Genomic DNA, 14,172 nt, shown 5'->3' with positions numbered 1-14,172 from the left:
GTTAAAACCTGCATATGAAGTTAAACCTTCACTAATTGTAATGCTATGAATCCCTGTCCTTTCTTAAATAAATTTAGGACACGTCTTTATTCAGGGGCACATTACATTACAATTAATGAAGATTTAACTGCCTGGAAATATAAACTTTGCCAGCTTAAGAATACTGTAGAAATGTGTTAAAGCTTTGTGAATTAAAATGTCTATTAGGTTTATAGAATTTCCAGACATGTTCTAGAGATGCAGCATTATAATGTGAAGACTTTATTTTTCTAAAATGGATATTTTACAGATTTACATATACTCTCGCCCATGAAACTTTAATTCTCATCGACAGATAACATACTCCCTCCCTCTTTTTTACATAAATAAATACATGTCATTAAAATTATAAAAATCACCGCCCCTAAAGTTCGCGGTAACATTATATTGACACTGGAATTTTGTAGCTTATCTTATAAGGCAGAAAAGGCAGAGTGGCGTTTGCTTTTGCATTTCTTTTCAGTAAGGCAAGGCTGTTGCTGCTCCCAGGTAAAGCTATGGTACAGCAAACTTTTAATTCTTATCATTTAGATGGTTGTTATTTTTTTTTTAAAAAAGTCAAGTAATAAAACAAGCTGAAAAAAATAAGCTAGTCATAGAAGGATTTTTGCTCAAGTACGGGTAAAACCTGAGAAAAATAAAAGTAAAATGCCCACTCGATTTTACAAACCTTATAGCCAGGAGCGCGTAACTGAAACTGCTCTAAAATTGAATAATTTACAGCTGTAATAATCATAATAATAAATAATAGTAATATATATGGTGTGTAACATTCAATTTTTTTGTACATTGCGCATAACCTTCCTTATATACATAAATAATCACTTGCATTGTTTATAACGCTACATTCTCAGACTTGGTTAATTTTTTGAAAATGACAACTGTAGAAGAATATAAGTGAGTTTTCACACTTTTTCACCCTTATTTCCATGCAGGTATCTGTGAAAGAACAAACGGCAAGAAATACGTAAACGTTCGTTTATAAAGAAGATCAACGACGAGAAGTATAACTTATGCATCGTGCTTGATATTTGTTTATTTTTTCAATAATATAAAATCAGACAAAATTCCTGCTGCCTGTTGAAATATATTGGCCTTGTTATTTTTCGGAGTGCAATAAAATAACATAATGTTAATAATATCTGCACATCGATCATTCTACTGAATTTAACATTTGTTTATTTTGATCCGGTACAACAAAGTGTCGTTCTAAATTAACCTGCACATCATCATGCCTTTTGCCGCCGACAATACATCTGGTTTTATATATCTGGAAACCCTCAACGTTCCAACTGAAGCTGTTATCCCGGTTTTTCTTTTCTTTCTGGTAATATATGTATGTATTGTAATTGGAAATTCTACGGTAGTATATGCCATAGTCATTAGTCAGAATTTGCATGAACCAATGTATATACTGCTCTGTAACATGTCCATTTGTGATTTAATTGGTAGCACATCTTTGCTGCCTAGAGTAATGACGGATTTATTAGCAGAGGTAAAGGTGATTTCCTTCGAACCTTGCGTTATTCAAGCGTTTTTTGTTCATTTATATGGCCTTACGTCGCAGTTAATACTAACAGTAATGGCTTATGACAGGTACGTTGCGATTTGTGACCCACTGAAGTACACATCGATACTGACAGACACAGCACTGATCAAACTGTGCTGTTTTGCGTGGGGATTCGCGCTTATTTTAATTACCATCATGATAGGGCTAACTCTGAGGCTCCCGAGATGCGGGACAAAAATATTAATGTTTTGTAACAATTCTTCCCTTTTTTCACTGTCCTGTGTGGACACAACTTTAAATAACATATATGGGTTATTCATCACTTACCTCATCATTTGTCTATCTTTTGCCACAATCGTTTGGACATACAGTAAAATTCTCTTTGCTTGCTTAACAAAAAGTGACAACCGCAACAAACGTAAAGCCATTCACACGTGCACGACGCACTTAATATCTTATATTCTTTACGAATTCATCATGCTGTTTACAATTATTTCACAGAGATATTCCTTCTCCAATCATGAAGTAAGGAGCGCAATAGCAATATTAATTATGATAATTCCGCCTCTAGCGAACCCTATTATTTATGGAATTAATACAAAAGAGATTCGAAAAAGCATTTTTAAAATTATTTCAAATAAAATATTGGATTACTAATTGGTGAATACAGTTTCCTGCGCAGAGCAATGCCTTTCGAACCCACGATAATTATTTCACAATCACAGGCAGTAGTGATTATAATAATAATAATAATAATAATAAAAATAATATTTTAATGCATGACAGTATTTCGTACATATTTATTGATTCAGTTCCCAATAGTTTTTTTTTTGTTTATTATTCTTTCATTGCAAGTAGTAAGATGGAATTATGCCTTCTATTGGTTTGTTAGTGGTTTTCTCTTGCACCCTTGAATGGCACAGTACACATTCTGCCTATGAAACTGTTTTTTTTGTCTTTGAAAACGACACTAATATGTGGACAAAACAAAAATGTTTAATGCATAGTAAGCTATCTTACAGGGTAAAGACAGATCTAGAATACCTGAACTTATCCTTACCATTTAAAAGTGAGAGTGCTTTTAAAATCAGGGACCCAATGTCAGTCAGTCATTGTCCAAACTACTATATCCTAACACAAGGTCACGGGGGTCTGCTGGAGCCAATCCCAGCCAACACAGGGCGCAAGGCAGGAACAAATCCTGGACAGGGCGCCAGCCCACCACAGGACACACCCACATACCAAGCACACACTAAAGACAATTTAGGATCGTAAATGTGGACTGAGCATCCAGAGAAAACCCACGGGGAGAACATGCAAACTCCATGCAGGGAGGACCCAGGAAGTGAACCCAGGTCTCCTTTCTGCGAGGCAGCAGCACTACCACTGCACCACCGTGGAATCCAATGGTTTTTTTACAAATCTTATTATCCATTCTTAGTTACTTGTGGAGCCTGTTACTATCTAAATAAAAGGTTCTTTCTGGGAACTTAACATAGATAGTTCTTTTGAGAATGCTCCTATGACTTTCACTTTGTCATCTTTATTTTTAAGACTGACAATAACACTGCCACTTTAAAGACTTGGAATACACAGTTTTAACACCACACCATATTTTCCTCCCAAATTCCTAAAGATGAGTTCGTTGGTGAGTGTGGGTGTGCATGCCTGTGGGCCTGGGATGGACTAAATTTAGTGGGTATGAAAATGTTATATTCTCTTATATGTCCCTGTTCATTCTTCAAGCACCTCTGGTCACAGCAGCAGATATCTACCCCACAGCAGATGGACCTAGCCATGGCCCTAGCCCAGACTTCAAATAATTGTAGAGCATATGCATTGGTGCAGTAACCATGCAAGCCAATTTAGAGTTTCCAATTAACATACACATTTTGGGGATCTGATAGAAAAACACTACCTGGAGAAAAAAAAAACACAATAACAAGATGGGAACGTATAAATGTCACATAAATAGTGGCAGGGACAAAATTGGGACCCATACTTTTACAGCAGTGATGCAACTGAGAGAACAACTGCACAAACAAAATCAATATTAATGTATGAAATAAAAGAGAAATTAAATGTGTGGTTGTTGTTCTCTTGTGATGTGGTATTGTGCATATTTTTAAATGAGAACAGTACTTTAGAGCCATTCTGTTTTAGATGTGGATAATAGACTCTTTTGTTTTATAGATTTATTGGGGTATCCCTGGAGATTGTATGCTGATTTCTGTATATTCAATTTGTTTTTGCATCCATTGCTCTTTGAACTAAACCACTTACTTGTCAAATGCTGTTTCTATTTTATGATATTAATATGTTGTTTCACGGCAGTTGGTATAAAATGTATAAATGTTGTGCAACTCTGGACCTTTCCCTGCTGTGCCAAAATAAGGAGTGGAGGTGTGGTTCACTTAATTATTTTATTATAAAAATGGACCATTTCCAATTATCATGTCTAGTGCAGCAATGCCTTTAACATGTGGTTCTGATTTGATGTGCTTTGAGATATTATTGTTTATTTGAAACGTGTGGAGGATTAAATTAACTCTTTTTAAAAGTGTGGAAGGCATTACCCATATTTCTCATGAGAATTAAAATATATACAGGTGAATGTTTATGTTTTGGGGGAGTAGTGGAGATTAACATGTATGGCATGACACCTAATGACATAATGGTACAAATATATTTATAGTTATTCGGTCCCCAGATAACTGCAAGGAAATATGTTCTGTGTCTGCTAATTGAATATTAACCTACTACCAACATTACTTTAAAAATGTAAACAGCAGCTTCAGCTATAATAAAGAGCAGTTGTTCTTTATTTTCATACTAATACCTAGCCTCTGCTTTGTTTGTCTCAATGGAAAACTGATTTCACTTCTTGAAATAGTTTAATGTAGATGTCAAATTCCAAGTGGGAAAAGAGGAAAGAAAAAAAAATGGTGAAGAAAATCCCAAATCAGTTGAACTCAATAAACAAAAACATTTTATGTAGAAGTATTTGAATGTGGCAAAAACATGTGAAATGACTGACCAAATGTAATATTTTTTTACAGTATAATGACAGTTTTTCTTCCTATTATGATTCATTTGACATTTACTTTCTCAACCTATGCGTATACCTGTTTATGAGAAATTATCCATCTTATCATTTATATCAATGCTGAGGTTGGCCTTCTTTTACTTTCCACAAATGTTTTTCAGGCATATTTCCAAAGTAGATCTTACCATGGTTTACTATTCTGAAGCTTCATTTTCTTTCTGTACATTTACAGTTCAGAATTTTCTTTTGTATATGTCAGCTCTTATATTTATGTTACCTTTTTGTATCTCTTAATACCGCATTCTAGTATATAAAGTATCTTATAAAGTTGTAACTTTTTTCAGTTTAATATTGTATTGGATCATTGTTTGTTTTGTAAATCCTATTCTGATGGTTTATGCTCTTAATTATAGTTGTGAAAAAATTGACAGACAAGGATGCCAGTGTTCAGGATTTCCACCATGATAACCCAGTTTAATATTAGAAAAATAACTGACCTAGATCAATAACAGATGAATAAGCAAAAGGAAACAGTGTTGAGGCACTAATTAAGAATTAACAAAACATTAGAGCTCTGTGTCCCATAGTAACAGATCCAAGAGTGAAGAACTCCCTTCAGATGATGTCTGGATAAATAAGTCTGAGCCTGATTGGGTGGGGTTTGTAAGGTGTGTCAGTGGCGGGGGTAGGCATCATTTCCTTGGTCTGAGCTGCAGAGGAAATAGAAGATATGATTAGTTATGGTGCCTCCTTGTCCTTTGGAGCAGTACTGATGGGATTACTTGAGCGTTCCAGTGGTTCTAATGCATGCATGCATGCATAATTTGATAAATTCATTAATGTAAGTTATCTTTTTCCAATAAGTGTCATTAGAGGGAAGGAGATAAAGGAAAACGGAAAACATCTCATTATTTTAATAACAGATCTTTAATGAAAAATAAAAAAAGCATTATAACATAGCTTAGGGTTGCAGGATGACTGAAGTCAACCTGGAAGTATCTAGCACAAAGCAGAAACCAGTGTTTGTTGTGACATCAGTCGATCACAGGGTCCTCTAAAGCACTAACAAAGGACAACTTTAGAATTGACAACCAACATAACATCCACATCTTTGGGATGTTTAAGGAAAACTAGAATACACCGGAAAAACCCACACAGGCAGTGGCTAAGCACATTTGAACACAGGATGCTTGGTTCATGAAACATTAATGCTAAGCCCTGAGCCAGCACAATGATAAATAGCAATAACGATTCACCTGCAATTGGATTCACAGAGAATCTCCATTATTCTCATCCATCTATCCATCCATCCATCAATGCATCCATTTTCTACATCTTATCAAGTCTGGGGTTACAGAGGCGTTTCTAGGCCAGCTGAGAGATATAATTACAACAGCATTTTCTGGGTTTGCTCTGACGTTTTCTCCCAGTTCAGATGCCCAAACCACCTCAAACTGGCTCCTTTTGATGGAGAGGAGCAGCAACTCTACTTTGAGCTCCTCCAAAATATCTGCACTTCTCACCTTATCTCTGAAGCTGAGCCCAGACACCCTGCAAAAGAAACTAATTTCTGCAGCTTGTATCTGCAATCTAGTCCTTTCCATCAGTATGTGACCATAGGTGAGGAAAGAGACATAGATTAACCAGAAAATCGAGAGCTTCCCCTTTCGGCTCAGTTCTCTCTTCACCATGACTAACCAGTACTTCTGCATGACGGCAAACACTGCTCCGATCCACCTTTTGATCTCCCTCACCCTTCTACCCTCACTTGTAAACATGATCCCGAGAACTTAAACTCATCCACTTGAGACAGTACCTCATCCCTAACCCAAAGGACACTTCACCCTTTTCCAGCTGTGAACCATGACCCTGGAGTTGGAGGCACTGATCCTCATCCAAGCCTCTTCAATGCATCCAAAGTATGTCAGGTCACAGCCCGATGATGCCAACAGGAACACATCATCCACAAAAAGCAGAGAGGTCACTGAACTGGACACCCTCCACTCCTAGGTGGCACCTGTAAATTTTTTTCATAAAAATTATGAACTGAATCAATGACAAAGGGTAGCCCTTGCAGAGTCCCACACCCACCTGGAACAAGTCTGACTTACTTTTGGCACTGTAAACCAAGCTCTCCCTTCAGTTTTACTGGGACTGAATAGCCCTCAACAGCAGGTCAAATATCTCATACTACAAAGGCACTTCCAATAGTGCCCCCTGAGGGATACGGTTGTATGCATTTTCCAAGTCCACAAAACACATTTAAATCGGTTCAACATACTCCCATAAACCCTCCAGAATCATTGTGAGGGTAATAAGCTGGTCCATGTTCCACAGCCAAATTTGTTGGTGGGATTTAGGAGGTCATCAAAGTGCTCTTTCCACCACCCAACTGACCGAATGAAGTTAGCAGCACTCCATCCTTACTATGAACCTCACGAGCAAAGCACTGCTTTTCCCTCCTAAGCCTCTTGATCATTTGCCAGAATCACTTTGATGCAAACCAAAATACGTTTTCCATGGCCTGACCAAACTCTTCCCACACCTCAGGTTTTGCCTTCACAACTTCCATTGCCGCAGTCCGCTTGATCTTTTGGTACCTGTCAACTGTCTTTGCATTCCCACAAGCTTACTAAGCTCAAAAGGCCTGCTTTTCAGATGTCTCCCCTTAATGCTGGCATTCAACACCTTGTTTGTGACTACCACCACAACAGGCACCAATGACTTTATGACTACATCCCTGTGCAACCGCCTCAGCAATGGAGTCATGGAACATGGCCCATTTGGCTTTAATGGCCCCAGCTTCCTGCAGAATGCAAGAGAAATTCATCGGGGTGTGTGAATTAAAGATCACTCAGATATAGGAGTGTCTATCAAACTTTCCCAGCACTCCATCCATATATGCTTGGGTCTGCCTGGTCTGTTAAGTATCTTCCCCACCATCTGATCCAACTCACAAACAGGCAGTGATCTGTTGAAAGCTCAGTCCCTCTCTTTACCTGAGTGTCCAAGACATATAGTCATAGATCTGATGACACAATTACAAAATCAGTCATTGACCTATAGCCTGGGGCACTCTGGTGCCAAATGCCTTTATCAACACCCTTTTTCTGGAATATGGTGTTTGTTTTGAATAAACTGTGACTAGCATGGAAGCCAAATAACAAAACAATTCAGTTTCAGATTAAGTAGGCCATTCTTTCTCATTATGCCCTTTCAGGTTTCACTGTCATTGACAAGATATTTCACCTCATTAAAAAAAAATCACAAAACAAATTGCATTATGCTTCTGGCAAAATTCTTGCCATTGACAGAGGAGAAAGGAGTTGAGTTCTTGGCTAGAAGTGTTGAGATTTCGATTAAGGATCAATATGCCTTGTTATTAGATGCTGACATCTTTTTAAATGGCTTAGACAGTCACTATTATTTTTCAGGCTGCTGCTTTTGTTTTTAATGTGGCCTGCTTGTGTTTCACTTACCTCGTTTTCTATGGGCCAAGGATGCTGTGTTTTTGAGGGAACTGAGTAAAGAAGCTTTTGTTTTAGGACATGGCAGTTTTGCTGGGCCTTCTGACTGACTAAAGACTAAGCAAACTTCTGAAAAGCTTTCAAGGTCCTCAAACTTAAAGAAAACTAAGCAAACTTGCACAATAGCACATGAACACTTTAACCATATAAACATTTTTAAATTGTATTTAAAGTCATATAGTAAGTCCTATAAATGTTCTAGACAATCAAGTTAAAAGCAAGCTGATTTGTTGGGTAGATTGAGCTATACAGGAGTTTAAGAGTTGATTATCAAAACCTCCATAGGCATTCATCTCCTGTGGCACAGCCCTGTGCTGGCAAATCATACAATATGCGGCTACTCACTGCTGCCTAATGACGCAGCTGTCTGTGCTTACAGGCTGTCACATTGGTATGTACAGCATACATACATTCTAGATAGTGTTTAAGTTCATATGTCGATGCTTCGTCATGAATCAATATATTAATTAATCAAGGTAAAGTAAAACATATTACATCAGCTGGCTTTGAGCAATTTACAAATTTAAGAGTTAATTAGAGCCTAGCATTGTGCTTGCCTGCTCAAGGCCAACTGCCTATTTCCAGCTCCTGCAGCTTAGCCCTTATCAGTGAAGTTGCGTGTTGTGCTTCGCAGCACATCTGCCTATGATTTTAGTCTTAAGGGATGCTGTTGCAAAATGAACAGTTCAGTTTCGCATATGCAGATCATCCTGGTTCCAACATAATGATGAGGATTGATTAATTAAAAGGCCACCCATTTTTGTTAGCTCAAGATTAGTGTGAGAGAATGTGAGGAATATAAACATGATCTGGTGATGGTCATGTCTGGGCCAGGCGGCAAGTATGACCTTCAAGCCCTAATGATTTTTTATGAAAAGATTAATGATTATTAGGTGAAAGAAGTTTACAAAGCGAGGTGATTATTATGAAAACTGGTACAGAACAAGGTCATTGTTATGATAGATAGATAGATAGATAGATAGACAGACAGACAGACAGACAGACAGACAGACAGACAGACAGACAGACAGACAGACAGACAGACAGACAGACAGACAGATAGATAGATAGATAGATAGATAGATAGATAGATAGATAGATAGATAGATAGATAGATAGATAGATAGATAGATAGATAGATAGATAGATACTTTATTAATCCCAAGGAGAAATTCACATGAGATAACATATAAAATGATTCATCAGAAGATGTACAAAACAAGGATGTTTTTGCGATTAGAACTGAAATAAATATGACCAGCGCCCAACCCACTGGGCTCATTTCATGAACTCAGACAACTTTATGTGCTCCACAGTGGTTTTCTATTATGTGCAATAAAGTCTAAATTCTGACTGCCTTTCTAAAGGCTTCGTTTATTTTTTCTGAAGATTCCTCCACAACAGAAGCATTTTTATTAAATATTTCCAAATATGTCTCCCTAACATTAAGTATCTAAATAAAGAACCTACTAGCTTCCTGTCACTTGCAGACATTTTGTTGAGCTATTAAACATGTTCTGTTTGTTCTTGCAATAAGATGCCCACTTTGCCAAATATATTGACATTCTTGATGATTGCAGTAATAAAGATGCATCAGAAACAGGAAAGAAAGTCAAAGGTCAACATTGCTTCAAGTGTGCAACATCTATGACCCACCGCTGCAGGAATCAAAAAACAGTAAAGGCAAGTTGTTAGCTAGTGGTGGTTGTTGACTTTGTATTTCAGTGAGTTTTCCTGTGCAGAAAAAACAGTAAAATGCATGATATTGCCTTTTGGTGTGTCTTCATGTGGCATGTATGCAGCATGTAACATTTTTAAAAAGCACACTGTACTATAAAACAGTGATGTGAACATGAGACGTAAATAGAATTGATTTTACTACCCTGCTGCAAATTACCGACATTAGGCAGCTATAGGGAAAACATCGGTAAACACATTACAGTGAAGGGAGCTTTAGGGAGTAATATTCCTTATTTTGAATCTGAAAAAACATTTAAAACATGCATTTCACAATTGTGAAGTCACCAGTAAAACAAATTTTAACGTCAGTTACACTTAATTGTATGTAAATTGAAACTTCCCTTATTACAGAAAATTAGATAAAATTATATGTGTAAAAACAAGACAAAACAAAAATAGAAACAAAAAACAAACAAAAAATAAAACAAATAATGAGCTAATTTATCCTTCATTGACCTATGCAGCATTCAATCTATGTAAAACAACGGGGACTATAATATTTAGAGATCTCTGTATGAACAATACATTAAGCTCCAAATTTAATTGTGTTTCAATGAACATTTCTTCTATATAAAATTCAAAGTTAGTGTAACCTGCCCTAATTCAGGGTCTTCATTAGAAATGTAATGATTTACTTCATGATGTAGATGTACATAACAAACAAGAATAGTTGCATCAAATATTTGAAATGTTAAAAATGTGTGCTTCCATTTAAATGTTTAAAGATCCATCCATTCATTTTCCAACCTGCTGAATCCGAACACAGGGTCACGCTGGAGCCAATCCCAGCCAACACTGGGCACAAGGCAGGAACCAATCCTGGGCAGGGTGCCAACCCACCACAGGACACACACCAAGGCCAATTTAGAATCACCAATCCACCTAACCTGCATGTCTTTGGACTGTGGGAGGAAACCAGAGCGCCCAGAGGAAACCCACGCAGACACAGGGAGAACATGCAAACTCCACGCAGGGAGGACCCGGGAAGCAAACCCAGGTCCCCAGATCTCCCAACTGCGAGGCAGCAGCACTACCCACTGTGCCACCATGCCACCCAAGTTTAAATACTCTCAATTCTAATAGCAATTTGCGATTTTTCACTCTCAGAAGAGCTCCATAGAAGACTTGTAATTGTTGACCTTTACATAGTCTAAAACAATACCTTGTATACTTAAATTTGTAATTAATTATTTTTAACCTCCTGGCAGTGGCTCTTAGAGGAATGGGAGCACTGATAAAAAATCAAATATCAAAAATACTAGGGGGCTCCGCCCCCTGCTCGCTTCGCTCGCCAACCCCTGGTGTTGGGGCATGACAAAGAGTGAGATGTATGAATGAGATATAGAATAGTGTGAAGGTGTGGATGATGTATATAGAAAGCAAACAATAAAGTGCTTGGCACAGTGTAATAGTTTATTGGAATATTTCTTTGTACACAACAGTAGTAGTAAAGATGGTGTCTTGTCCTTGAATGAGTCTTCCTTGGCATGGAGCATTTATAACTTTAACTTTAACGTCAGATGAACGTCGAACACGTGAGAAGGCAACATAAAGTTGTCCATGTCCAAAAACGGGTTCAGAGAGGTAGATGCCAACCTTGTCCATGGTTTGTCCTTGTGATTTGTTGATGGTCATGGCAAATGCAGGTTTAATGGAGAACTGTCAGCGTTTCAATGTAAAAGGTAATTCCAGGTCAGAACTTGTAAGGTCAATTCTAGGAATCAGAACAGTATTGTTAGCATGTGATCCTGTAAGAACTGTTGCTTGAATAACATTGTGTGTCATGGTGTTGACGACTAAACATGTGCCATTGCATAAACCCTGTTTAGTGTTAAGGTTTCTTAATAGCATGATTATTGTTCCGTTTTTAAGGCTAAGATTGTGTTGTGGTAATCCGGCTGGGTTAATAGTGTTCAAATATTCTAAGGGTAAATTAAGATGGTCATTGTCGTCATCAAAGTCAAGTTTGTCAGAGCTTAGAAAGAGCCGTGCCTCTCCAGGAAGTAATGAAATGACCTGGTTATTAATGTGATGCACATGAATATTTTTTGGACATAATATAGTCCGTTGTGTTAAAAGGGGTATTTGGTCTAATGAGATTGCTGTTCCAAATATCTCCGTAAGTAAGTCGTCGCAGATAAAGGGTTGAGGAATTGTAATAATATCTGGGTGAAGTACATCTGTATTGGTGAGTGTACCATCTCCCAGTTGTAATAAGCAATTGTTATATTCGGGATCTGGACATCGCATGTTTTGTACTAAGTGTATATTTTGAAAGTAATGCCAATTGTCCACGTAACATTTTTTTGAAGCGCGTTGTAGGTTCCCGACGTGAATTTTTTTTTGTTTTTGATGCGGGTGCGTGTTTGTGGTCCCGTTACTCGAGCCGTCTAGTTTTGTACCCGTGATCGTATCGTTAGGAATATGGATAAGTAATAAGGAGGATCGCACTCACTGTTAATATGCGGACTGTTCGTTTCTTCGTATTATCACCAATCAGGTCTCGCGCCTGTATATGTATTGTAGTTCGGTCTCTTGTTGTTTATGTATGACGTCGTCGCGTATTTTAAGGTGGACTGAATAATAGCTGAGCGCATGGCATGTGGAGCAATAGCTAAGCACTGTGTAAAATCTCCTCCTAATAAAAGTACCTTTCCTCCAAAGGGAAAATTATTATTCATCAACGCAATGCCAATTGTCCGCGTATTTTAAGGTGGACTGAAAAATAGCTGAGCGCATTGCATGTGGAGCAATAGTTAAGCACTGTCTAAAATCTCCTCCTAATAACAGTACCTTTCCTCCAAAAGAAATATTATTATTTATCAACGTTTGTAGAAGTTTATCAATGGTGTTGAGTAAGTGAGTGGATGCCATTGTAAATTCATCTATAATTAATAGTGTGGCAAGACGGATGTCACATGCATTGTTACTGTTCATTTTCATAGTGGACACCGATGTTTCTGTGATTGGGACCGGTATATTGCCTTTTGTTGGCCTGATATTTACTCCGGTATATGCAAGAGCAAATGAACTATTGTAGGATCTAATGCAGTTCATAAAGTTTTTACTTTCAGGTACTTCATTAGTTAGAAGCTTCTGTAGATATGCAGGATATGAATGTAAAGGAGGCAGTCTAATTTGACCCTTGTGACAACAACGTGTAAATTCATTACTTGTATTGCCAGTTGTTTCTTCAGGGAAGTTAAGTGAATGACAATGATTGCAAATGACATTCATTAATCCCAATGAATTTTCATGAATAGTGGACTTATTATTGAACGCGTTGTCAGCCAACTGGCGCAATCGTTTAGCAGGTGTCTGTCGTTGATGTCCTTGACGTGTATATTTTGCTTGTGCCGTTTGAGAGGCGCGTCGTTGTATGTGCAGGATTTGGGACGTGCTATTCTGGAGCTGTAATCGATTTGCCTGTGCTGTAGTTTTGAACCCTTGCTTATTTGAGCTTTGCGTTTTTGGAGCCGAAACATTTTTTCTTGGCGCGTAGCCTCACTTTTTTTTATCTCTGTTTGTGGAGGGGGTGTTTGTGTGTGGTGGGTCTGAATCATCTTTTTTGTGTGCGTACCGTCTCTTGTGCTATGTGGCGCTTGCGTCTGACTCCTTTCTTTTTGGTTTTCTAGGGGCGCGTCGCCTCATTTCTTATTTCAGTTACTGGAGGGGGGCTTTGTGTGTCATGGGCGTCTGAGGAGGGGGGGTGTTGCTTGGAGGGGGTGGTGGGATTGGTGGGGCGCGAGCGGCTTCTTTTTTTTGTGTGCTAGGGGCTTGTGGAATCCTCCTCTTTGTGTGTGTGTCCCGTTTCGTGTGCAATGGGTTTTGTGTGGCGCTGTGTGCGTCGCCGGCGTCTGGCTCCTTTTTTCTGTGGTCACAGCGCCTCATTTCTTGGGGCGCCTGCGCAGTACGTCTTTTGCGTCCACGGCCCATGGCTGGATGTCCCTGCGTCCATCCGGTTTACCATTCTTGGTTAGTAATGTGGATATGTGATCAGCAACCTTGAAAAAGCATAAAACAACATTCCACATGCCAATATTACCAATCCCCATTTTTTTCAAAGTGTTGAGGGTGAACCAATGTGGTCGTCTTGATGTGGCATGAACAACTTCAAGTCCTTTCGATTATTTGTGCTGAAGACACCAATTAGTTTACTCTTTATCATAAGGGTGCAATTTCCTGCACTAAGTATAGTCCAAAAATAAAAAAAAGAAGACATGATTTCAAACATTCATAAGTATTTCTTATAAACACTGAATATCAACTGTAAAAGTGGAAGAGAGATACCACCTCGTGGAAGTTGGGTA

General features: G+C 38.2%; 1 protein-coding gene across 1 annotated transcript; it reads left to right on the top strand.

The window, feature by feature from the left end:
* The first annotated feature begins 1,270 nt into the window (after positions 1–1,270).
* Positions 1,271–3,400, top strand: LOC114651013 (olfactory receptor 142-like). Its single transcript, XM_028800967.2, has 2 exons — positions 1,271–2,074; positions 3,296–3,400. Exons 1-2 carry the CDS (start codon positions 1,271–1,273, stop codon positions 3,398–3,400), a joined length of 909 nt encoding a protein of 302 aa, XP_028656800.2.
* Positions 3,401–14,172: the final 10,772 nt, after the last annotated feature.

The sequence above is a fragment of the Erpetoichthys calabaricus genome, chromosome 4 (assembly GCF_900747795.2).
Source record: "Erpetoichthys calabaricus chromosome 4, fErpCal1.3, whole genome shotgun sequence".
Classification (NCBI taxonomy): Eukaryota; Metazoa; Chordata; class Cladistia; order Polypteriformes; family Polypteridae; genus Erpetoichthys; species Erpetoichthys calabaricus.
The sequence above is the reverse complement of the archived record's forward strand: the minus strand, read 5'-3'. Positions and strand labels throughout refer to the sequence as shown.

What these genes read in the sequence shown, in the direction of transcription:
- LOC114651013 (XM_028800967.2), top strand. Translation starts at nt 1,271, where the DNA reads ATGCCTTTTGCCGCCGACAATACATCTGGTTTTATATATCTGGAAACC. An exon ending in ATTCCTTCTCCAATCATGAA is followed by an intron (nt 2,075 to 3,295) that starts GTAAGGAGCGCA and finishes TCATTCTTCAAG; the next exon opens with CACCTCTGGTCACAGCAGCA.